The sequence below is a fragment of the Schistocerca americana genome, chromosome 2 (genome assembly GCF_021461395.2).
Source record: "Schistocerca americana isolate TAMUIC-IGC-003095 chromosome 2, iqSchAmer2.1, whole genome shotgun sequence".
Taxonomy (NCBI): Eukaryota; Metazoa; Arthropoda; class Insecta; order Orthoptera; family Acrididae; genus Schistocerca; species Schistocerca americana.
Window position 1 is genome coordinate 160,452,760 of NC_060120.1, and position 26,332 is coordinate 160,479,091.

The window sequence follows — 26,332 nt, forward strand, 5'->3', positions numbered from 1 at the left end:
AATAGCAGTATTGTGACTTTTACACTTTTTTTTTTTTTTTTTTTTTTTTTTTTTTTTTTTTTTTTTTTTTTGCCAGTGGTGGCTTGCCCAAGAGGTCTTCTCGTCGGGCCGTTTTTTTGCTCAATATTTCTGCAAGGGACCTCCAGGGACTAACTGAATCCATCCCGTCTCAAGCTGCTGCCCCAAGCCGGGCAAAAACAGGTCGGTCAGGTTATCAGGGGTTATTTGGGGGTCTCCATCACTTCTCTCACCTTAGTGTCCTTTTTTATGGATTTAGGGCAAGCTGCCATTCATCACACCAGATACATTGTCTAAGTCTATCCTACTGTCACTCGACGACGACACGTTTCCTGAGCCGGCCGGTGTGGCAGTGCGGTTCTAGGCGCTTCAGTCTGGAACCGCGTGACCGCTACGGTCGCAGGTTCGAATCCTGCCTCAGGCGTGGATGTGTGTGATGTCCTTAGGTTAGTTAGGTTTAAGTAGTTCTAAGTTCTATGGGACTGGTGACCGCGAATGTTAAGTCCCATAGTGCTCAGAGCCATTTCAACCACGTTTTCTGATACTATAGCGCCGTCGGCAAACAGACGTAAATTCCTGGTCGCTCTCTCTGTTCAGATCGTTAATGTATATTGAGGTCAAGAGCGGTCCTATCACACTTCCTCTGGGTGCTTCTCACCATATTCTAGGATTCAATGAATACTCGCCGTTTAGGACAACTTACTGGGTTCCATGACTTCAGAAGTCTTCGAGTCACTCTCGTATCTGAGAAACACTTGACTCCTTCTAAATAGGGATTACGTCAGCTGTAACTACGAGGAACGACAGTGTTTCCACCAGCCTGACGATATACAGTACTAGAGTTTAACAGAGCTCTCGCAGACTTGCGATTAAGTAAGGCGGAAGCCGTAGATAAAACTCTTTTGGAATTTCTAAAATCATTGGAGAAAGCGGCAACCAAACGACTACCCTGATTAGTTCGTACGATCTACGTATCGGGAGACATACCATCAGACTTTTCCGGAAAAATATCATCGGCAGTATTCCGAAGATACCAAACGCATATAAAGGTAAGAATCATCACAACTGATTGTGCATCCACGTTTCTATCAAGAATAATATACATCAGAATTCCAAAGAAAAGTGAGGGTCGATTAGATGAAAACTCACTCGTGTCACGAGATGACTATGTAGGAGCGTCTTACGAAGACGTTTGACGAAGTGGAAATAGAAGGATTACTTCTCAATAGTGATAGTGAGGATGAATTTAATTCTGTATCGCCCTCCGATGACGATGCAGTGGCTGTTGTTGATTCTGCTCCGGCCTTCTCAAGCCGATAAAGTTGTTCTGCACGACTCTCGCGCTCACTTCTCAAGAGTGAAACTGAAGCAGATGATAGCCGCAGAGAGAGTTCCCCTCCGGTCTGTGGACAACTTTTAGTGCCAGGTATAGATATCATGCCTTTCTCGAATAACTGCTTCAACAGCATATATTCTTAAAAGACCACCACATTATTAAGGTTACACGAAATATAGGAAATGCATTCGCAGTTGCGAATATGAACGATCATCGGCTTTACATTGGAATGACGACAGTGAAAATTTGTGCCAGACGGGAACTGGAACGCGGATTTTCCGCTTTACCCGAGCAGTAGCCTTAACCGCTTCGGTTATCCGTGCACGAATCACAGCCAGATCTAAACCTCAAAATGTCGTCGTCTGTGTGTCACAACCTGTACTCGTGTGTTAAAAAGACAACATTTGGACGTCTGGGTCTGGCCGTGATTTGTGGACGGATAGCCGAGGCAGTCAAGGCCACGCTCACTTAAAGCGAGAAATCGGCGTTCGAGCCCTGGGTCGGCACAAATTTTCATTGTCGTTATTCCTATACACAGCCGATGGTCATTCACATTCACAATTTCTCAACATACAGCCGGTGGCTGTTCATATTCGCAATTGCGAATACGTTTCCTATACCGGAAGCGGAGGCTGTGTGGCGTCGACTGGGCGGATTTTTAGGTTAGAAGGCCTCGGGAAAGTACGGGGTGGGCTGCAATCTCAAAGGGTGCATGGCAAATACAGGATGTGCTTGGATCAAGGAACAGTCGGAATTGTAGTTGTAAATTGTTGTAGTTGTGCTGGGAAAGTCCCTGAGCTTCAAGCGCTAATAGAAAACACAGAAGCTGAAATCGTTATAGGTACAGAAAGCTGGCTAAAGCCAGAAATAAGTTCTGCAGACATTTTTACGAAGTCTCAGACGGTGTTCAGGAAAGATAGATTAGGCAGAATTGGTGGTGGAGTGTTTGTGTCTGTCAGTAGTGGTTTATCTTGTAGTGAAGTCGAAGTAGATACTCCGTGCGAATTGGTATGGGTGGAGGTTATACTTAACAGCCGAACTAAGTTAATAATTGGCTCCTTCTACCGACCCCCCGACTCCGATGATATAGTTGCTGAACAGTTCAGAGAAAATTTGAGTCTCGTAACAAATAAATACCCCACTCATACGGTTATAGTTGGTGGTGACTTCAACCTTCCCTCGATATGTTGGCAGAAATACTTTTTCAAAACCGGTGGTAGGCAGAAAACATCTTCCGAGATTGTCCTAAATGCTTTCTCCGAAAATTATTTCGAGCAGTTAGTCCACGAACCCACGCGAATTGTACATGGTTGCGAAAACACATTTGACCTCTTAGCCACAAACAATCCAGAGCTAATAGAGAGCATCATGACTGATTCAGGGATTAGTGATCACAAGGTCGTTGTAGCTAGGCTCAATACCGTTTCTTCCAAATCCACCAGTAACAAACGCAAAATAATTGTATTTAAAAAAGCGGATAAAGTGTCACTAGAAGCCTTCCTAAGAGACAATCTCCATTCCTTCCGAACTGACTATGCAAATGTAGACGAGACGTAGCACAAATTCAAAGATATAGTAGCAACAGCAATTGAGAGATTCATACCTCATAAATTGGTAAGAGATGGAACTGATCCCCCATGATACACAAAACAGGTCCGAACTCTGTTGCAGAGGCAACGGAAAAAGCATGCAAAGTTCAGAAGAACGCGAAATCCCGAAGATTGGTTAACACTTACAGTCGCGCGAAATTTGGCACGGACTTCAATGCGGGATGCCTTTAATAGGTTCCACAACGAAACATTGTTTCGAAATGTGGTAGAAAATCCGAAGAAATTCTGGTCGTATGTAAAGTACACAAGCGGCAAGACGCAGTCAATACCTTCGCTGCTCAGTGCCGATGGTACTGTTACCGACGACTGTGCCGCTATAGCGGAGCTATTGAACGCAGTTTTCAGAAATTCCTTCACCAGGGAAGACGAATGGAATATTCCAGAATTTGAAACACGAAAAGCTGCTAGCATGAGTTTCTTAGAAGTAGATACCTTAGGGGTTGCGAAGCAAATCAAATCGCTTGATACGGGCAAGTCTTCAGGTCCAGATTGTATACCGATTAGGTTCCTTTCAGGTTACGCTGATACAATAGCTCCCTACTTAGCAATCATATACAACCGCTCGCTCACCGATAGATCTTTACCTACAGATTGGAAAATTGCGCAGGTCGCACCAGTGTTTAAGAAGGGTAGTAGGAGTAATCCATCGAACTACAGACCTATATCATTGACGTCGGTTTGCAGTAGGGTTTTGTAGCATATACTGTATTCAAACATTATGAATCACCTCGAAGGGAACGATCTATTGATACGTAATCAGCATGGTTTCAGAAAACATCGTCCTTGTGCAACTCAGCTAGCTCTTTATTCGCACGAAGTAATGGCCGCTATTGACAAGGGATCTCAAGTTGATTCCGTATTTCTAAATTTCCGGAAAGTTTTTGACACCGTTCCTCACAAGCGACTTCTAATCAAGCTGCGGGCATATGGGGTATCGTCTCAGTTGTGCGACTGGATTCGTGATTTCCTGTCAGGAAGGTCGCAGTTCGTATTAGTAGACGGCAAATCATCGAGTAAAACTGAAGTGATATTAGGTGTTCCCCAGGAAGCGTCCTGGGACCTCTGCTGTTCCTGATCTATATAAATGACCGTTGGAATTCGATTACGATTACTCGATAAATAGTACAATTCTCAAGGCTGTCGATTCAACTAAGTACCTGGGTGTTAAAATCACGAACAACTTCAGTTGCAAAGACCACATAGATAATATTGTGGGGAAGGTGATCCAAAGGTGCGTTTCATTGGCAGGACACTTAGAAGATGCAACAAGTCCACTAAAGAGACAGCTTGCACTACACTCGGTCGCCCTCTGTTAGAATATTGCTGCGCGGTGTGGGATCCTTACCAGGTGGGATTGACGGAGGACATCGAAACGGTGCAAAAAAGGGCAGCTCGTTTTGTATTATCACGTAATAGGGTAGAGAGTGTGGCAGATATGATACGCGAGTTGGGATGGAAGTCATTAAAGCAAAGACGTTTTTCGTCGCGGCGAGATCTCTTTGCGAAATTTCTGTCATCAACTTTCTCTTCCGAATGCGAAAATATTTTGTTGAGCCCAATCTACATAGGTAGGAATGATCATCAAAATAAAATAAGAGAAATCAGAGCTCGAACAGAAAGGTTTAGGTGTTCGTTTTTCCCGCACGCTGTTCGGGAGTGGAATGGTAGAGAGATAGTATGATTGTGGTTCGATGAAGCCTCTGCCTAGCACTTAAATGTGAACTGCAGAGTAATCATGTAGATGTAGAAGGATACATTCGCTTCTCAAAACTATGTAAAAGTCAAATTTTAAATAAATCACTTCGTACCTTAATGCAAACTGCGTCAGTGCATCTTCATTCCTTGTGTTAATCGCGTTTACATATTTCTTATTGATGTGCAACCCCATATGCATTGAAACACTACATAGTGGCTTAGGAAGTAGTATAGTTTTGTAAGAAATTGCTTTTCTACACTTTTGAGAGCATATTATTTCCCTAAACTGAAACGATTATTTTAAATTAATGTTGCTGCTGTTGTTTCCTGAAGAGGCACTCCTGCCGCAGACATGATAGCATATAAATTAATACATTTAATATTAACGCAGGCGGAAAATTTTGTCATTTCTAAGATGATGAAGGCATACAGAGCGTAACTGAAGGCATTCAACGACTTACACAGTGTTTAAAGATAAATGGAAATCTATTAATCTCCGGATCAGTTGTACAAGTGAGAGAGGAGAAATACTCCCAGAGCCGTACAGTAAGTTTCACCTAATAGTAGCAAATATACAATCCAGAAATCACATACTTTGAGATGGCCTGGAGACACAGAAACAAACCATTAGAATTACTTTATGGTGAGAAAGAGAGTCTTAAATCATACCCTGGACTGAAAAAAGTCATACTGTGGAACTGTATGGAGTCACTCATGTAATAACTCTTTATGAACCTGATTCGATCATTCGATCAGCTAGACACCATAGAATTATTTACAACTATACGAACAGCAACGTCCTTAAAGTTCCATGGGGGCTGTCTAAAATGTTTTATGATACCTGAAGATCATCATATGATCAAATTAGAAAATAATAAATATTTATTTCATTTGCATCTCTCTGCGTTTCTGGAATTTGACCTTTCTTCTTTTTCAAGTATTACAGAATTGTGGGAGCACCGACATCAAAAACGTATAGATTATAAGCTGTACCGAGGAGCAGAGCCAGCCGTTGTGACCGGGCGGTTCTAGGCGCTTCAGTCTGGAACCGCACCACCGCTGCGCACGCAGGTTCGAATCCTGCCTTGGGCATGGATGTGTGTGATGTCCTTAGGCTAGTTGAGTTTAAGTAGTTCTAAGTTCTAGGGGACTGATGACCTCAGATGTTAAGTACCACAGTGCTCAGAGCCATTTGAACCATTTTTTTGAGGAGCAGATACCAACTCAGATCATGATTCCATAATGATGGGATGCATGTTATAGTTTATGAAAATTGTCATGGACAATCAATCTGAAAGAAGTGGTATAGTGAAGTGGAATGTGCGTTTGAAATTCTCTGGGGATGCGAAATGAATTTCACAGCAGGTACTTCACTCCTAGAAGGGAATGTACAGAAGCTGGACAGACAAAAGGTAACTGGGAATAAGCTTTGGTTGACAGAAGAAATAGGCCTATATCAGTTAGGTCTACAGAAGAAGAAAATAAAAAATGTTGGGATAAAAGGACTGCAGCAATATGGCACCTATGAAAAAATCAAAATTTAATTGCAGGGAAGCTACAGCTAAATTTTTGCCAAAGGAAAGTAGCCAAACAGCCACATGTTTTCAGACGTTATTATATTTAGACGACTATTTTCGGCATCTCATTAATGCCATCTTGTGGCCTCTACACACTCCATATATAGACACTCAGATACATTGTTGTATGCATAAATTCAGCCATCAGTATCTGGATTTCTTTAAATTTTTGTGAGGCTTGTACCTCGAAGACTTGACACCAACTCAAACTCCACAAAAATCATGGACTGCAGATATTGATTGCTCCAGTTACGCACAATTTGATGTATCTCATGGTCTACACATGGAGTGCATAGGGACCTGAAGATGGCATTAATGAGATGCCGAAACTGATCGTCTAAATAAATTAACTTTTGAAAACATACGGATGATTGACGATATTTCTTAGGTAAATACCTTACCATCCGTTGTGCCGTATCAAAGATGGACAACAGGTAATAAAGCTAAAAGGCTTTGAAAATGTAAATAAAAATGGTTCAAATAGCTCTGAGCACTATGGGACTCTACTTTTGCGGTCATCAGTCCCCTAGAACTTAGAACTACTTAAACCTAACCAACATAAGGACATCACACACAACCATGCCCGAGGCAGGATTCGAACCTGCGACCGCGCGGTTCCAGACTGTAGCGCCTAGAACCGCTCGGCCACCACGACAGGCAAAAATGTAAATAAATCGCAAATAAAATCAAATGAAATTATAAGATTTCAGAGACCTTCTCAAGTCTCAAAAATATATCATGTATATAACTAAACTGAAGTGGCGAATGAAAATTTGTACCAGGGCTGTGGTTCTAACCGGGCCTCCTACTCACTTGGCCGATGCCCTAACCACTACGCCACAGAGGCTTTGATTAATTACACGGAGTACTCTCTGTCTGATATTCTCTCTAAACTTGATCAGCATTACAGAGGTTCTGCAACTGCATTATAATAGCAACTCAGAATCGCATTTAATCAAACGAAACTATATAGTTACACAGACTTTTCAAGTCTCAAACATCTATGATGTACATATGTGGAAATATATGGAGACAATAACATTCCTGAAATGGACTGGTCTGCCCAGAGTCCTAACCTGAAGCCAATGGAACAACTTCGTTCCAGACCAAAGTGTCCAACAACATTTCTTTCTATGAATTCGGCTCTAGAGGAAAAATAGGCTGCCATTCCTCCGCAAATAAATATCTCAATGAAACCGTCTGCATGAGAGTTCAAGTCGTATTAAAGACGTAACATCCCAGCGCCCCACAACAGCATCCAGTAGTAAGTGTCCGGATACTTTTGATTGGATAGTGTATATTATGACTGCTGATATGTACCTACAGGGAATCAAATATCAATTACGTCACCTTATTTCATTGAGATGATGATAATAACTTTATGACTAACCGCCTGGTAGTTCAGCCGGCCAGTGTGGCCGAGCGGTTCTAGGCGCTTCAGTCTGGAACCGCGCGACCGCTACGGTCACGGGTTCGAATCCTGCCTCGGGCATGGATGTGTGTGATGTTCTTAGGTTAGTTAGGGTTAAGTAGTTCTAAGTTCTAGAGGACTGATGACCGCAGACGTTAAGTCCCATAGTGCTCAGAACCATTTGAATTTTCGAACCTCGTAGTGCATCAATTGGCAGCATTTCGTATGTGTTCTGAACACGTATGTTTATTTTAAACAGATTGGCGTGGACGACGACTACGAAGCCATCCGCAGCGCCGGCCGCACGGTGGAAGGAGCAGTGGCCGTCGCGTCGCCAGAGGCCGCGCTGCCCGCGGAGGACCTGCCGCTGGCGGGGGCGGCCGGCGCGGGGGCGGTGGCGCGGCGCAGCGCCTGGGGGGCGGCGCGCCAGTACAGCGGCAGCACCATGGACCCGCACACCAAGGTGCGCGAGTGGATCGCGCAGGAGATCGTCCAGCGCTACTCGCCGCGCTTCCTCCGGCGCGCCAAGAAGACCGAATCGCACGCGCCGGTGCTGCAGTCGTCGCAGAGCATCCAGACGTCCTTCGACCAGGTGTCAACGTCCACGGCGACGCCCAGGCAGCTCAAGCGGCAGCACGCCATAGAGACGGCAGAGGTGGCTGTCTCAGCTACAGCCGCCGACGTGTCCGGGCACGGTTCCCACAGGTCCAGGCCGAAGAAAGTTTCCGTCGCCATTGATGCCACTCCGTCTGGAAGAGGCTCGAGCGTAGAGCACTCTATGAGCAAATCGATGGACGAGCTCGGGACCTGCGTCTCTACGTCCATGTTAACCCTAAAGAAACCCGCCCTCAAGCGGTCGCTGACCATGGCGGAGGACCTAGCTGTGGCGTCCACTTCAATTTCGCCGAGAAGCTCGTCTTCTGGAGAGCTGTTGAGCAGGAGCACTGCCAACATCAGCCTGAAGTACACTCTTCCCAATCAGCAGGCCCAAAATCTCGATGTCGTCAGAGTGGCACACGCTCATTCCAGATCAGATCCAGCGGCCAGTTCTAATCCACATGTGCCGTCACAATTGTCGGGCTCTATGAAGAGTGGACACTCTCAGCCAGCAGAACTTCATGCTGTAAACATCTCCTTAGATCCTCACACATCGCCATCGGTGATCTACGTCCCTGGTGGAAAGAAGCAGCAATTGCAGACGTTCCCAGCAGGAATTCAGCTTAGGTCTAAGGCTCTGCCAAAGAAAGATGTTGCAATTACTGCAACGCCCATTCCTGTGGACGTCAATGTGACGTCCAGAGACGGCAATGAAGAAGAAACAACCCATGTGGGTGATCCTCTGTCAAATATTCAGAAGAGAAAATTTCCAAAAGTGCTGCCAGACTTCCCACAAGACGCTCCTGCCAACGAGGTCGAGACGATGGCAGCCCAGGCGGCTAACTTCAAGAGGAGGTCGCTTCCACCCAATTCCCTCTTCATGGCGTTGCCAGTCTCAGAAGTACCTGGTTCTCAGTCATCTTCTGTTGCCTCATCAGCAGCTCCTTTCAAAGACATTCCAGGAAAGTCGAGTCTCACCAAGGTGCCGCCACCTCCACCGCCAAGGATATCCTCGACTCTGGGCCGAAAGCCCGCCAACACGGCTCCCATCACACCACTTCCCACCATTCCAGCTGGAGCTGTACCGGTTCACACCAGTTCCGAAAAGAAGACTCAGGCAGCTGCGGAAGTGCCTGTAGCAGCTACAGCTTCTGCACCGTCGCATTACCAAAGGATCGAGCCGAGGGTCATCATCAAGCCGACCATCACCAGTCCGCAGACGAAGAAGGCTCAGGCAGCCCGCGGTCTGCAGAGTATACCCCGCGTGACACCTAGCGATCCAGTGACGCATCCGGCACCCGGACCGCCGTCGCCGCGCTCGCCGGTGCAGGTGGATAAACAACCTCAGCTTAGGGCGGCTGATCCGTATGCGCTTCCTGTGGCCAGGCAGCTTCCGACAGTTGCCACTGTCCACCAAGCTCCGAGCAGTCATCAACAGCCTCTACAGAGCCTTCCAGTTGTTCAAGAGGAGGTTAATCACCCGCAGCAGCAGTCGGCTGTAGCTTTCGTCGCGCCCCAGCAGAAAGCCCAAGCGAAGCAGACAGCGGCGGGAAAACAGGCACCGTCCTCTCCGGGCAAAAAGCGCCTGCAGCCCGTTCTCAAAGTTGTTGCGGAGACGTCGACGGACCCGTTCGAGGACACCGACTCCAGTACCGGCACGGTAAAACGCGTGAAGCGTCCCGCAGCGAAAGCCGCCCAAGGACAGACTCAGACGCAGCGAAAACCAGCGACCGAGGCAGCGCAGCACGCGAGTCCGAAATCGACGAAGAAGGCTGCGCAACAGACGAAGCAGCTGACCGCTGCGCAGCAGACGACGCAGCCGGCGGCACAGCAGGTGTCGCCGCAAACCAGACCGGCGGCGGCTACGGCCAGCGCCACGACGAGCACCTCGGAACTGAGTTCGCCCTTAACCGAGGGCCGTGCTCACCCGCCGAAGAAGTGGTACAAGCAGTACCAGCACTCTTTCGTTTCCAAATCGGAGGACGACCAGAAGACATAATATTCGCGCGAGCAGTATTCGTATTTCCAGAGAGCTTATTATGCTTTTGTACAAAACAAAAACTTTTTTGCTTAATTTTTCTTTTGTAATTTCACTTTTTTTTTTCAACGTCTCTGCGCTCCTACCTTGAGAGGCGCTGTTTCAGAGGCGTATCGAGACACTTGGGCACGTCCTGTATTCCGTCTGTTGTACAAAACTCGAAGTATTATTATTACTACCTGTCCGTATTGCTGAGAAGTTTATTACAAGTTCCTTCCGCTGTAGACACTAACGTCGGTGATGCTGCTTTTTTTTGTATATTGTTGTCATTTGCGCATCGGAGCTGAAGCATGCGGCAGACAGAAACTGTCTCCCCACCTTTCCTTTACGCGCTGTTAACAGTAGATTAGTAGTAACGTCTGACCACATTAAGCACGTGTAATCATCTCCTCAATTTTTCCATAAGATGTTGTAACAGCACATTTAACTCTCGCATGTAAGAGAAAGAACCCGAATAAAATAAAACTTTGAATGTTAAGAGTAAATACAGTTTAACACTTTTGTATCGCTCTGTGTTTACCATGAACGCAAAACATTTACTACGCTGTGACCTTAGCAGAACTGAATATTGATGCTTTCACTGAAATAAAATATTTGTCACCCGTAACATACCGCCCAAATTTTGGTATACGTTGAAGTCTACACCAATTATTATGCAACATACAGGTTGTAGCTAAAACCCCTACAGAGTTTGAGGTCAGGTTCCCTACAGCAAAAGAAGAAAAGATATCTAGTACCATAATCTAAAATATCTAGTACCATGAGAGCTCTAAGCACTTCTTCGTCTTTGATACTGTGAAACAACTCTCCTGCTGAAAGCTCTTTGCTTTCCATATTACGGGAGGGACCAATACGAGAAAAAAAGTGTACAAATATGGCCTGTAAAATGCGTACCTCAGGAGATACGCGCACTTGACATAAAAGTTTTCTTAGTATCGTACCGCGTCATAATGCAAAAAAAAGAAAAAGAAAAAAACTATGCTGGAGAAACCAATGTTTCAGTCACTGCTACATTTACCTTCTTACGAGTCTACTGATGTTTTTTATCTGTGTGGAATCTCTTATATTTAGCCATTGTTGTTGACTGCGCATAACGTTACGTCATAATTTTGAAAGGTCGTTGTTGTGATTGGTCACTTGAGGCGGACGGAGCGGAAACTTTATTTAAATAGGTTGCTACGGTGCTGGAAGTGGGAATCTGCATTTGTCTATCGCTTCTTGCATTGTTTGCTACGATTGGTGCTCATCGGTAAATGAGGTGTGCGCTCCTGTTTTCCACCTGCTGGATGCAGGCCGCGTGGCTGCGGCCACTCGCCTGTAGGGCTCGCGTCACTTGTTGATCGAGCTGTCTGTTCGAATCTGAGGATTGGCAGCCAGGATGGGGCAAGCCTGTATCCAGCCTCTCTGCTCTTCTTCTTATGAGGTTTTATTATTTCTGTGGCTTCTCTGCTGTTGCGTTTCGAAAAGATCTACTACCTAGCCAGTATGGGGGTTTCTTGCCGCAGTTTATGGTTTATGGTATTTGGCCACTGCAGACATGCTGTGCTGTCCCAGACGAATGTAGTGCTCATGTTTCCGTACGCGCGTTGCCATGGCCTGCCAGTGTCACCGATGTGTACTTCTCCACACTGAACTTCTATACACCGACATTCCACCTAGTACGCACCTGCAGTGTGTAAAGTTTCTGTCTTGTCCTTCGTGGAGCCTAGCATATTCTGGACCTTAGAATTGCTGTTGTAGACAGGCTGGACGCCAACCCCTAGAACAATTTTACCAATGCAGTCAGTGACATTTTTCACGTAAGGTAAGCACGCTGCTGGCTGCAGTTTGTTGGTTTCTTACCTATCTCACTTTCTTTTGTTTGTTGCCATGGCTATTTGGATCAATTTATGGTTGTAGCCACTGACCACGAACGTTGTACACTGATTTTTAAGCTCTTGTGTTAGGTTTCGAGCACCGCTTAGACGCTGCGCATGGACGGCCAACGGGGGGATACCTGAGTTGTTCTGCATTGGGTGGTGGTTTGATTGGGTGTGCTAATACCTGTCCATAAGTGTAGGCCTCCTGTATACTCTGTGTCCCACTGTGACGCCCGTCGCAGAAAAGTTCGTTTCTCTAGAAATACTCGACAAACTTTTTATTTCAACTGATTCTGACCGAGGAATCCTACGCTATTACACCTAAGAGCACTTGTTCAGTTGCAGAGATATGTTTCACTGCATCAGGAACAGGAAGTGCTCATGATAGCTCTTAAAGTGAACTTTCAGACCCCATGTTTATTAGACTTCTTATTCTTGGTTTGGTCCATGGTACCATCTTCCCAAAATGTGAGAAGCAAAGAGCTTGCAGTAGAAGAGATGTGTGTCAATGCATAGAAGATGAACAAGTGAACGTAAGTCTAGAGGTATGCTTTTTAGAACCCAAGATTACTAGCCTCTTTTCCTTCATTTGGTGTAAGAAACCTGTCCTCAAAGTATGTAAAGGGAATTTATTTACACCCTGCATTTTGGAGTGAAATACGTTTTCACAACGCTAAGCAGCAGTTTTGATGCAATATAAATGGGAACTTAATATGTCTCGTAGTATTATCCTGAAGAAGTGTTAAAAACTGATTCATTCATCGGGATAAATGTACATTTGTTTGCTTGCGTTCAGATGTGCAACGGGTTTCGTTCTGAAGGGGGAACAGGCTTCATAAACATACATCATATTCACAATGGTTTCATAATTCCTGTTGCTGGGGTCTTGAAGCTGTAGAGAAGACTTAGTAGATAAAGTTTTGGTAAGGGAACAATAACCGGAATTGTACCTTTTGGATATGAAAGTAGTTTGTAGATAAAATCTCTTTGCAATCTTCTGGTTCCCAGCACGCACACAGTGGAGACAATGATCTCTCAGCCGCATACTCTGCAGGAAACCATGGCGTAGACAGTGTTTCGAGTATCAGTCCCATGGTTCTCGTCTTCATCACGAAGCACGTCCTTTTTGAAGTCGAGAGTGTGGCGGACCAGTTTCTCGCAGGCGTTGTTGTAGTCGGACGAAAGTAGTGTAGTTACAAGAGGCACTGAAGACGGAATCCTCTTTTCCAATTATGTGCATACCGTGAAACGGGACATTTGAAAGAGTTTCGATTCTCAAACTCGCTTTAGACCTAAACGGTACATTTCCGAACGTGGCTCCCTTGCCAAAATTCTATCTACTAAGGCCCCTCCACAACACCTAGAAGTCTGAAACAGGAGTTATCAAACAAATGAGGAAGAATCCCCACAAACATTAATCTAATGTAGAAGATCAAGGAGCTGCCATAGGCAATGGTCTAGAGTTACAAAAAAAAAAAAAAAAAATATCTCCACTCCGAATCCACTGAGAGGAGAGGAAAATAACGTCCAGTTTCGTTTACCATTGCCCTTTTCTACACTGTTTTCGCTGCCATTAACTGTTGACAATAAAATTAGATACGCCACAGTCTACGTTCCATTGGTGTCTGCTTGCAATACGACATAGTCACGCTCGGCCTAAACCTGCCTAAAGATAAATTTCTATGTATAATTGCTGCTCATATTTACTGGAGTCGCTGTGCAACGCAAGCTGTATTATCGAAATATCAGTTTCATTTGGAAGTGAAACGTAATTTGTAAAGAAATTAACTCTTAAATAACTACCTCATTTTCCAGAAACTATTTTCTAGTTTTGTAATCATATGAAAGTTAATTATTTGTAGATACGTTTATTCAAATGTGAAAACTGAAATTGTAATCTCTACAGAGCACATATTAAATTTACTGTACAAAAATCTGGAAATCCTAACTGTAAGACTCTTGTACAAAAAATACCCTTTTTGTTGTGTAACGTGTAGTCCTAATACGCAAAAATGCGCGGAAAAAAGGATGAATTCCATATAAAACTATCCTGAATCCTTCATGCATAAATCTAGTCTAAATAGAAAAGTATGATCTATGTTTTGCGACTGCATAGCTCAAACCAGTCTGTTAGTTAAAAAGAACGCAAATTGGTGTCTATTTTTCGCACAATTCTTAAATATGTAATCATTATATTGAAGTACCAGTCTGAACTGTTTGTTTTACTCTGCCGTACATCTCACCATTCTCGGTATAGATTATGACTGGGGAAAATCTGATCAATCTTGCGTTTGTTGAAAAAGTTCGAAGACTTCGAGCCCGATGCAGTGGCTCATGTCGTCTAGTTCCTTACTGAAATGAATGAAAAAACCTTTTACCTTATACCTTCCATTACAGATTAGGTATTTGTTAGATTACTACGCTGAGTGCAAGCTACGATGAGACTGCCACATGGTAAGTGAAGTAATCAATAATGAGCAGCGTTTTCTGTGACCACTGGTGCAACACACTGTTTCGTTTAACGTATGGGATAAACAGCTATAGTGGGTTATAAAAATTAAGTATTTACTATATCGACTTCATATCAAAGGAGAATACGATTTAATGTTACTGCAAGAGTTCTGAAGACTTGCCATGCATATGGAGGCTACAATTGTATGACTGAGGTCATCCAGTTCCATACCGGATGTATGACAAAAACGTTGCACATAATATCTTTCATTCCGTTATAGTCATTTTTTAGCTTAATGTCTTGGTTGTAAGCTACGATGAGATTGCCACATCAGTACCTTATAAAAACGTGGTAAGCAAAGTAAGATGAATGATGAACTGCCCTTTCTATACCCACTGGTGCACTAAAATGTTTCGTTCACCGTATAGGAATATTTACTGTATCTGCTTCACGTGAGCGGAGTAAACGATTTAATGTTATCCATTCTATAGCACTTTGGACAGCGATTGTTACACACTAAACGTATTAATATTGCCATGATAGAACATCTGACAAATTTTTAGTACAATGCGAAATTCTAAATTTAGAAGGCACTTGCACAGAAATCAGACGGTAGGTGTTAAAGGTATGAAAGGGAAGCGACGTGTCAGAAGCAGAAATTCCGAAAGGAAATTATGCTTTACCAACAACAATAATTTTTAAACTTCTTAGCAGGTTAAAACTGTATGCCAGACCGAGACTCGAACTCTGAACCTTTGTCCTTCGCGGGCAAGTGCTCTACCGACTGAGCTACCGAACTTCACAAAAGTTCTCCTGCGAAAGGTAGGAGACGAGCTACTGGCAGAATTAAAGCTGTGAGGACGGGTTGTGAGTCGAGCCGGCCCGGTAGCTCAGCGTGTTCGGTCAGAGGGTTAGCTGCCCTATGTAATAAAAAAAAATATATTAAAAAAATAACTGAGTGAATGGATCAACGGCGAACTGGAACAAGTGTCATGGGACGTCCGCCCCAAACAAATACAACGAACAATATGAGATCAACAAACTTTAAAAAGTCGGTAAAGCACTTACACGCGAAAGGTAAAAGTCCTGAGTTCGAGTCTCGCTCCGGCACACGGCCTTATGCTGCCAGGCAGTTACGTATCAGCGCACACTCTGTTGCAGAATGAAAATTTCATTCTGGAACAATAATTTTGCCGGAGGCTGCAAAGGACTTGGAAGATTAGCTGGACGGAATGGATAACATCTTAAAAAAACAACTTAAGTAAAACAAATATATGTTAAGCAGTCGTATTTGGATATGAAAGTAGCAGACGAGTGTAAGTCATGAAGTAGAAAAGCTGTAATGTGTAGACTTGCGGTAGAAATAAAAAAATGGTTCAAATGGCTCTGAGCACTATGGGACTTAACATCTATGGTCATCAGTCCCCTAGAACTTAGAACTACTTAAACCTAACTAACCTAAGGACAGCACAGAACACCCAGTCATCACGAGGCAGAGAAAATCCCTGGCCTCTCCGGGAATCGAACCAGGGAACCCGGGCGCGGGAAGCGAGAACGCTACCGCACGACCACGAGCTGCGGACGCAGTAGAAATAAAAGCTTTTCTGTTTAACAGAAACATGTTAACGTGTGCTACAAACTTAAGTCTTTGCAAGTCGTTTCCGAAAGTACTTGTCTGAACTGCAAACTTACACGGAAGTGAAAAGTGGACGATAAACAATGTAAAGCAGAAGTGAAAACGAGGTTTTGAAATGTGGTGCTACAGACCAGTGATGAAGATATGAGATCATTTGATAGAAAACACCCCGAAGGATCAAGAAAGCGTTTACCTGGTAATAGAGAGAAGTGTGAAGAGCAAATGGTGTTAAATTAGCCCAAGACTTTACTAGAGTAAACAGTCTCAGTTGAGTGTAGGCGCAGTTGTTGTGGATGGATGGCAAGGTATGCACAAGATAAATTAATCTGATAATGGAGGGACGTGTGGTGAGTAAAAGTGGCTATTTACAACTGTGTTAGAAAGCTGATACGAAAGGGAAGGGAGCCTCACTGCAAATGTAAACGTAGCCAAAGCCTCAAAGGCAAACAAAAAACCAACAAAGGCTAAATAAACGTAAGGAGACCCATGCGTTAAGCGTCCACCGAATTATAAAATAAAATTATGTCTGCTGCCGTGACGGAAAATACCATATGTCCAGACACTTCGGAACGGTAATACTAAATACGAGAGCACTGTATACCAGACCAGCTTTGCGACTGTACTGAAGAGTTTCTAGCAAACGGATCACAGAATTTCATTCTCAACAGAGTGAAATCTTCAGATGTAAATCAGGAATGCCCCAAGGAGGTGTTATTGGACCACTACTTTTCACAATATTATACAACGTAGGGAATTATGCTGATGTAAACAGATAAGCTGCAACAGCAGAAAATTGTAGCAAAATGTAGAAAGACGTGCAGAGGATAGGTGCAGACTGCAGGGGGTGTCAAGCTGATCCTCAACATAAGCAAATGTAACCTACTGCACGTAGACAGGAGGGAAGAAGCGTTATCGCATGATTACATTATTGCAGGACAATCAAGGAAACAAAGGAACCTACCGTGCATAAACAAGAAAAGACCCGTGGTCGTACGATTACAGTATTGCAGGACAATCACTGAAAGCTGTTACCTCCACAAAATATCTAGGAGTATGCGTACAGAAAGATTTGAAGTGTAAGAACTACATAAAATTCATCTCAGGTAGCTCAGGCGCCAGACCGAGATTCACTGGAAGAATCCTCAGGAAATATAGTCCATCAAGAAAGGAAATAATTTAGAAAAACACTCGTCCGATCAGTACTTCCTGTTCATGCTGACAAAGTTTTATGAATGTATTTGTAAAAGTATATACAGTTGAAATTAAAATGTCCTGTGGCGCTTTTCCTGCTCCAAGTCGACCCCTTCCCCCCTTTATGTACGCAGAACAGTGGATTGCCAAGGACAATTGAATGTGCGTGTTTCATTCTGAACACTGAATATGTTCGTTGAATACGATGATGTCGTGCCTTCTATCAATAATACACTCCTGGAAATGGAAAAAAGAACACATTGACACCGGTGTGTCAGACCCACCATACTTGCTCCGGACACTGCGAGAGGGCTGTACAAGCAATGATCACACGCACGGCACAGCGGACACACCAGGAACCGCGGTGTTAGCCGTCGAATGGCGCTAGCTGCGCAGCATTTGTGCACCGCCGCCGTCAGTGTCAGCCAGTTTGCCGTGGCATACGGAGCTCCATCGCAGTCTTTAACACTGGTAGCATGCCGCGACAGCGTGGACGTGAACCGTATGTGCAGTTGACGGACTTTGAGCGAGGGCGTATAGGGGGCATGCGGGGGGCCAGGTGGACGTACCGCCGAATTGCTCAACACGTGGGGCGTGAGGTCTCCACAGTACATCGATGTTGTCGCCAGTGGTCGGCGGAAGGTGCACGTGCCCGTCGACCTGGGACCGGACCGCAGCGACGCACGGATGCACGCCAAGACCGTAGGATCCTACGCAGTGCCGTAGGGGACCGCACCGCCACTTCCCAGCAAATTAGGGACACTGTTGCTCCTGGGGTATCGGCGACGACCATTCGCAACCGTCTCCATGAAGCTGGGCTACGGTCCCGCACACCGTTAGGCCGTCTTCCGCTCACGCCCCAACATCGTGCAGCCCGCCTCCAGTGGTGTCGCGACAGGCGTTAATGGAGGGACGAATGGAGACGTGTCGTCTTCAGCGATGAGAGTCGCTTCTGCCTTGGTGCCAATGATGGTCGTACGCGTGTTTGGCGCCGTGCAGGTGAGCGCCACAATCAGGACTGCATACGACCGAAGCACACAGGGCCAACACCCGGCATCATGGTGTGGGGAGCGATCTCCTACACTGGCCGTACACCACTGGTGATCGTCGAGGGGACACTGAATAGTGCACGGTACATCCAAACCGTCATCGAACCCATCGTTCTACCATTCCTAGACCGGCAAGGGAACTTGCTGTTCCAACAGGACAATGCACGTCCGCATGTATCCCGTGCCACCCAACGTGCTCTAGAAGGTGTAAGTCAACTACCCTGGCCAGCAAGATCTCCGGATCTGTCCCCCATTGAGCATGTTTGGGACTGGATGAAGCGTCGTCTCACGCGGTCTGCACGTCCAGCACGAACGCTGGTCCAACTGAGGCGCCAGGTGGAAATGGCATGGCAAACCGTTCCACAGGACTACATCCAGCATCTCTACGATCGTCTCCATGGGAGAATAGCAGCCTGCATTGCTGCGAAAGGTGGATATACACTGTACTAGTGCCGACATTGTGCATGCTCTGTTGCCTGTGTCTATGTGCCTGTGGTTCTGTCAGTGTGATCATGTGATGTATCTGACCCCAGGAATGTGTCAATAAAGTTTTCCATTCCTGGGCAATGAATTCACGGTGTTCTTATTTCAATTTCCAGGAGTGTATGTGCAGCGTAGTAGAAGTGACAGTTTATTTAAAAAAAAAAATAATTGAAACATTGAATTATCAAATAGGCTGCATGGCAAAAGCAAGAAACGGAGTTATTCAAGAAAAACTGTAATGCAAATTGTACGTAGATGACATTCAACAAAAAAGATATGAACCAGCTGTTAGCTTCGTTTACAATATTAATAATGAATTCTGCGAAAGGGACAAAGTGTCGTAGATTGTCTCCTACAACTATTTCCTTTAATATAATGTAAAGTCTTCCGTCATAACACATATATCATTAAAGTTTTAAACATGGCTGCATGGTCAGCGACCGTTTACAAAGCAAAATTAAAGCAATAACAGCCCTCGGTCGCAAAAATTATGTCTTTTGACCTGGTTTCGATACTACTATGAGTACCTTCATAAGAAGTAAAACGTTCAAACTGTCCTATAACATAAGAACAAAAATTATGGGAAATTTTTTGTAAGTACTGGCTAACAGTACAAGAAAGAAACAATATTTACATGTCGCGTATAAAATAAATATCAAGCGATAAAGCTTTAGTTACAAAATGCTTGTTTTAAAATTTGGTGACTAAAGCTTTATCGCTAGATATTTAATTTATACGCGACATGTAAGTATTGTTTCTTTCTTATACTGTTAGCCTGTACTTACACTTACATAAAAAAAATTCTCAAAATTTTTGTACTTATATTATAGGCCAGTTTGAATGTTTTACTTCTGATAAAGGCACTCATAGTAGTGCCGAAACCTCGTCAAAAGATTTGATTTTTACAACCGAGGGCTGTTATTGCTTTAATTTTACACTTATTATTTTTTGTTTTAAAAACGTTTGTCTTATGAAATTTTGCACTGAAAACCAGGACACTCATTTATGTACAAAGTCTATAGTAAAACCTTAGGTGCTCTTTATCTGGCAAATTATCTACCATAACCACTAAGTCTTTCTTTCTTTCTTGTATTATCCTATTGCTGACGCCAACACTTCCCTTGATGTCTTGAATGTATGTTTCTTATCATTCACTTTTAACCATGGCTCGAGTTCACTGAATATTTTCTTGATATGTGATACTGCAAGGTTTTCAGCCTCTATCCTTATTGCCATAGGTTTAGTTATTTCATTATGCTTGAAGATCAGCATCGCATCAGCTGCCTCTTGAATATTATAGAAATTTTGAGTTTCCATTCCAACTACTTGAAAAGGCTTGGAAAGTATTGCATATGTGATCGTATCACAGATGTCATCAGGTATGTATGCGTTTATGGCTCCTGCGCTTCTTTGCAGTAGTAAAGTCACGGTCACACAAGAGGAAACTGTGTCTTTTGGTAAGAAATTAGTGCTTAGCACATTCAGACATGCCAAGAGACACAGTAAAGACCAGAATAAATACTGGCATTCTATTCTCGTTCTAACCTGTGCAGTTATCACTCCACACAGTCAAGTGGTTCTTTCTAGTGAGACATGTTCAAAACAGTTAAAAGGCAGGAGGCTATTTCACTGCCTTTCCAGCGACAGACACATCCTACACGAACATGTACGCATGCCTAATATCACTTACATTAACACAGGAGCTGCAGAGAGAAAGCTGTCTTCTATAACGAATTTCAATGTGTGTTAGAGTAGGCACATATAGTACCTGTTCCAGGTCAATAGAGCTACAGCATAGATCCCCACCTGTTTGATGGGAAGCGGCTATATTCTCTCTCATCATTTTTCTTGCTCGTTCACGTTTGCTTAGATACAGTTCTCGGTTTGGTTTATCTACTGGATTCCTTGTGGTTTGAAGTCTAATTTGGTACTGCCTTATACGTGTCTATTCTAGTTTCTTGAAAGATAAATTCGCCAAGTCTTTCTTAAATACAGTGCAGTAATATTTGAAGAACAAACGAGAACTTGGAGGTCTTTTTCTTGAAAGCCGCATGCAAACGACTTATGCTTAAGTCACAGCTAAGGTTTTTTCTTCCTGATTTTGATCTAGTCCTATAGCTGATACCTCTTGAAATAGACTGAATGTGGTATCTGGCAAGCTGGCTGCCAGTGAAAGTAAACTTACAACCAACAAATCTCTTTCATGTATATAGTTTGTATTTCCCATTTTCTTCTTTCTTTCTATTGAAAAATTATTCCGAAATGTTTTTTGCGTACAGAGAGCACATTACCTGGACCATCAGGAACACCGTTGGTTACTGTTGTTTGTCTGCGACTAGCAGGTGCATTCTTGTGTCATGTCGCTTCCCCTTGACATTAACAGTATGCATGCACCTCATAATGTAATTGTTTTGGTTAGTTATAGTCTGCTGGAAGAACTCATTATGCAGTCTATTCTTCGTTCCTGCTACTAGTTCCTTATATTGCAAGTGGAATTTCCATATGACCTAACACAAGAATGTGTCGTCGCACATCAATATTCCAGAAGTTGTTAGTGCTAATATCAATTTATGTTGTTATTATAGCAACCATAATATATCATTGTTTTAGAAACACATACAGCTGCACTTACGTTTCATGAAAAACTAACCTGTGCAGATGGCCTTGACTATCCACAAACTGCTTCTTCCGTGTCGAGTATGGCTTCCCTGCAGTTTCCAATTTCCGTTGGTCAGAATAAATTAACTAGAATTAGGTCTTTTAGAGGATCTCGTAGAGCTCGTAGATTTCGACATAACTACGTATAACGGTGTCTAGAGAATAGCACAAAATGACGAACCAACACGAATACCAACACACCAAGCAGAACAATCAACACAACGGCACATGCCCCCTCTGAAACTGGAAAGGCTAATGGACTACGCACACTTGCCATCTATCCATACTGGTGTGAACTGCTTGCAAGGTTCACGGTACATCGCACGTCTGATTTGTAATGTCCGAAGGTTCTTTTCAACTATCTGATCGAAAAATATACGTTGTCGACCACAATGATACTTAGCGCCATTCATATTTCAATCATCAAATTATACTCGTTCAAAAACTTGCTTGCATGCCTTGATAATAATGACCAAAATAAGAATATCAAAAAATGTTCATTGACAGAATTATCGTTATGAACAGTCAGCTATCAGTAGAACTAAATCATTCTTCAACATATCTTAGAAAATATCACAATTCATAATTTAGTTATGACTCAACTCTACTAGAAACCCTCAGTCAGGGACTAACTCTTCATGTTAACTCTGAAATCCTAACCTAAGAGGTACAAGATGATATCACTCTTCTAACTTAAATTACAGAGAATAATAAAGTGTGCAATAGCAAACAAGGCATATCACGATGCGGCCTTGCCACATCACAGCACTCCACGCGCAGTCATCCCACGAACCAGGAAAACAACGTCGGGCCCACTCTTATGAAGAGTGCCGAAAGCCGTACACTAGGTGTTGGACGTCCACACATTATTACAGTAGGTGGAGCCCACTGGCTTGACAGCTCTGTGAAGCTGGGTAGTCAGCGATCTCTGTCAGGTCTGACGACAGCCACAAAGGTTGCTGCTGCGTGGTTCCTTTTGTCCATTAACCTGCATCTACCTGTGAACTCGCTGCAGTAGATCGCCGGTAGGGAAGCCGAGCAGAAACCTGCCGTACTGCAACTCGCACCAGGCTGCATAAAATGTAACTATTGTAAGAATCGGAAAAAGGTCTTCATTTTGAATGAAAGGTGGAAACACTTGCAAAACTTCGGTATATTCTGAAGCTGAGAATTACAGGCTCACTGCCAAGCCCGTGCTAATCTTAACACAGTCATGCACAGATCCTTTCATTCACATTAGCAAGTTCATGGTATATACCGAAATCTGAACAGCTACTAAGAACGGATTGCTTTCAAATGAAAATGCTCGCCATACTATTAAATTTAACGGTGTCTAATGCGCTCAAGTTTTTAGTCACCGCCGGCCGGAGTGGCCGAGCGGTTCTAGGTGCTACAGTCTGGAGCTGCGCGACCGCTACGGTCGCAGGTTAGAATCCTCCCTTGGGCATGGATGTGTGTGATGTCCTTACATTAGTTAGGTTTAAGAAGTTCTAAGTTCTAGGGGACTGATGGCCTCAGAAGTTAAGTCCCATAGTGCTCAGAGCCATTGAACCTTTTTTTTTTTGTCACCGATCTGCTCAGTATGCCACTTGGAATTACTGTCGTTTTCAATGCACAAAATTACTTTAAAAAATCCGTACTTTCTAAAAAAAATACACCGGAATAAATATGCCTTCACTTTAAAACACTTTTGAACCCTGTAGCACAAGTAAAACCGGCAAATTATAACTTCATCCGGAGCTCATACTACACACGACCGTATCACAGTAAGGTTGGGCTGCGACTCCTTTAGACTGCTGTAAGCATTCTATAGCTCCAAGACAAAACACGCGCAGAGAATACTCCGTTCTGATTGGTCAGATTTCTTTGAGGCCAATGTTGTTGTTGTTGTTGTTGTTGTGGTCATCGGTCCTGAGACTGGTTTGATGCAGCTCTCCATGCTACTCTATCCTGTGCAAGCTCCTTCATCTCCCAGTACCTACTGCAACCTACATCCTTCCGAATCTGCTTAGTGTATTCATCTCTTGGTCTCCTTCTACGATTTTTACCCTCCACGCTGCCCTCCAATGCTAAATTTGTGATCCCTTGATGCCTCAGGACATGTCCTACCAACCGATCCCTTCTTCTAGTCAAGTTGTGCCACAAACTTCTCATCTCCCCAATCCTATTCAATACCTCCTCATTAGTTACGTGATCTACCCACCTATTCTTCAACATTTTTCTGTAGCACCACATTTCGAAAGCTTCTGTTCTTGTCCAAACTATTTATTGTACATGTTTCACTTCCATACATGGCTACACTCCATACAAATACTTTCAGAAACGACTTCCTGACCATTAAATCTATACTCGATGTTAACAAATTTCTCTTCTTCAGAAACGCTTTCCTTGCCATTGCCAGTCTACATTTTATATCCTCTCTACTTCGACCATCATCAGTTATTTCGCTCCCCAAATACCAAAACTCCTTTACTACTTTAAGTTTCTCATTTCCTAGTCTAATTCCCTCAGCATCACCTGACTTAAGTCGACTATATTCCATTATCCTCGATTTGCTTTTGTTGCTCTTTCAAGACACTGTCCATTCCGTTCAACTGCTCTTCCAAGTCCTATGCTGTCTCTGACAGAATTACAATGTCATCGGCGAACCTCAAAGTTTTTATTTCTTCTCCCTGGATTTTAATACCTACTCCAAACTTTTCTTTTGTTTCCTTTTCTGCTTGCTCAATATACAGATTGAATAACATCGGGGAGACGCTACAACCCTGTCTCACCCCCTTCCCAACCACTGCTTTCCTTTCATGCCCCTCGACTCTTACAACTGCCATTTGGTTTCTGTAAAACTGTAAATTGCCTTTCGCTCCCTGTATTTTACCCCTGCCACCTTTAGAATTTGAAAGAGAGTGTTCCAGTCAACAGTGTCAAAAGCTTTCTCTAAGTCTACAAATGCTAGAAACGTAGGTTTGCCTTTCCTTAATCTTTCTTCTAAGATAAGTCGTAAGGTCAGTATTGTGTCACGTGTTCCAACATTTCTACGGAATCCAAACTGATCTTCCCCGAGGTCGGCTTCTACCAGATTTTCCATTCGTCTGTACATAATTCGCGTTAGTATTTTGCAACTGTGACTTATTAAACTGATAGTTCGGTTATTTTCACACCTGTCAACACCTGCTTTCCTTGAGATTGGAATTATTATATTCTTCTTGAGGTCTGAGGGTATTTCGCCTGTCTCGTACATCTTGCTCACCAGATGGTAGAGTTTTGTCAGGATTGGCTCTCCCACGGCCGTCAGTAGTTCTAATGGAATGTTGTCTACTTCCGGGACCTTGTGTCGACTCAGGTCTTTCAGTGCTCTGTCAAACTCTTCACGCAGTATCGTATCTCCCATTTCATCTTCATCTACATCCTCTTCCATTTCCAGAATATTGTCCTCAAGTACATCGCCCTTGTATAGACCCTCTATATACTCCTTCCACCTTTCTGCTTTCCCCTCTTTGCTTAGAACTGGGTTTCCATCTGAGCTCTTGATATTCATACAAGTGGCTCTCTTTTCTCCAAAGGTTCTTTAATTTTCCTGTAGGCTGTATCTATCTTATCCCTAGTGAGATAAGCCTCTCCATCCTTACATTTGTCCTCTAGCCATGCCTGCTTAGCCATTTTGCACTTCCTGTCGATCTTATTTTTGAGACGTTTGTATTCCTTTTTGCCTGCTTCATTTACTGCATTTTTATATTTTCTCCTTTCATCAATTAAATTCAATATTTCTTTTGTTACCCAAGGATTTCTACTAGCCCTCGTCTTTTTACCTACTTGATCCTCTGCTACCTTCACTACTTCATCCCTCAGAGCTACCCATTCGTCTTCTACTGTATTTCTTTCCCCCATTCCTGTCATTTGTTCCCTTATACTGTCCCTGAAACTCTGTACAACCTCTGGTTTAATCAGTTTATCCAGGTCCCATCTCCTTAAAGTCCCACCTTTTTGCAGTTTCTTTAGTTTTAATCCACAGTTCATAAACAATAGATTGTGGTCAGAGTCCACATCTGCCCCTGGAAATGTCCTACAATTTAATACCTGGTTCCTAAATCTCTGTCTTACCATTATATAATCTATCTGATACCTTTTAGTATTTCCAGGATTCTTCCATGTATACAACCTTCTTTTATGATTCTTGAATCAAGTGTTAGCTATGATTAAGTTATGCTCTGTGCAAAATTCTAACAGACGGCTTCATCTTTCATTTCTTAGCCCCAATCCATATTCACCTACTATGTTTCCTTCTCTCCCTTTTCCTACTGTCGAATTCCTGTCACCCATGACTATTAAATTTTCGTCTCCCTTCACTCCCTGAATAATTTCTTTTATCTCATCATACATTTCTTCAATTTCTTCATCTGCAGGGCTAGTTGGCATATAAACTTCTACTACTGCAGTAGGCATGGGCTTCGTGTCTATCTTGGCCACTGTAATACGTTCACTATGCTGTTTGTAGTAGTTTACCCGCAATCCTATTTTTTTATTCATTATTAAACCTACTCCTGCGTTACTCCTATTTGATTTTGTATTTATAACCTTGTATTCACCTGACCAGAAGTCTTGTTCCTCCTGCCACCGAACTTCACTAATTCCCACCATATCTAACTTTAACCTATCCATTTCCCTATTTAAATTTTCTAACCTACCTGCCCGATTAAGGGATCTGACATTCCACGCTCCGATCCG

The 26,332-nt window shown here is 43.5% G+C and overlaps 1 protein-coding gene across 1 annotated transcript in view; it reads left to right on the forward strand.

Moving 5' to 3' along the window:
• The window catches only part of LOC124593848, a 542,124-nt gene extending 528,455 nt beyond the window's left edge, over positions 1–13,669 (forward strand). The window contains exon 12 of the mRNA XM_047132196.1: positions 7,907–13,669. Coding sequence (XP_046988152.1) covers positions 7,907–10,243 — 2,337 coding nt within the window. The 3' untranslated portion in view covers positions 10,244–13,669. The remainder of the gene's footprint in view (positions 1–7,906) is intronic.
• The last annotated feature ends 12,663 nt before the right edge of the window (positions 13,670–26,332 follow it).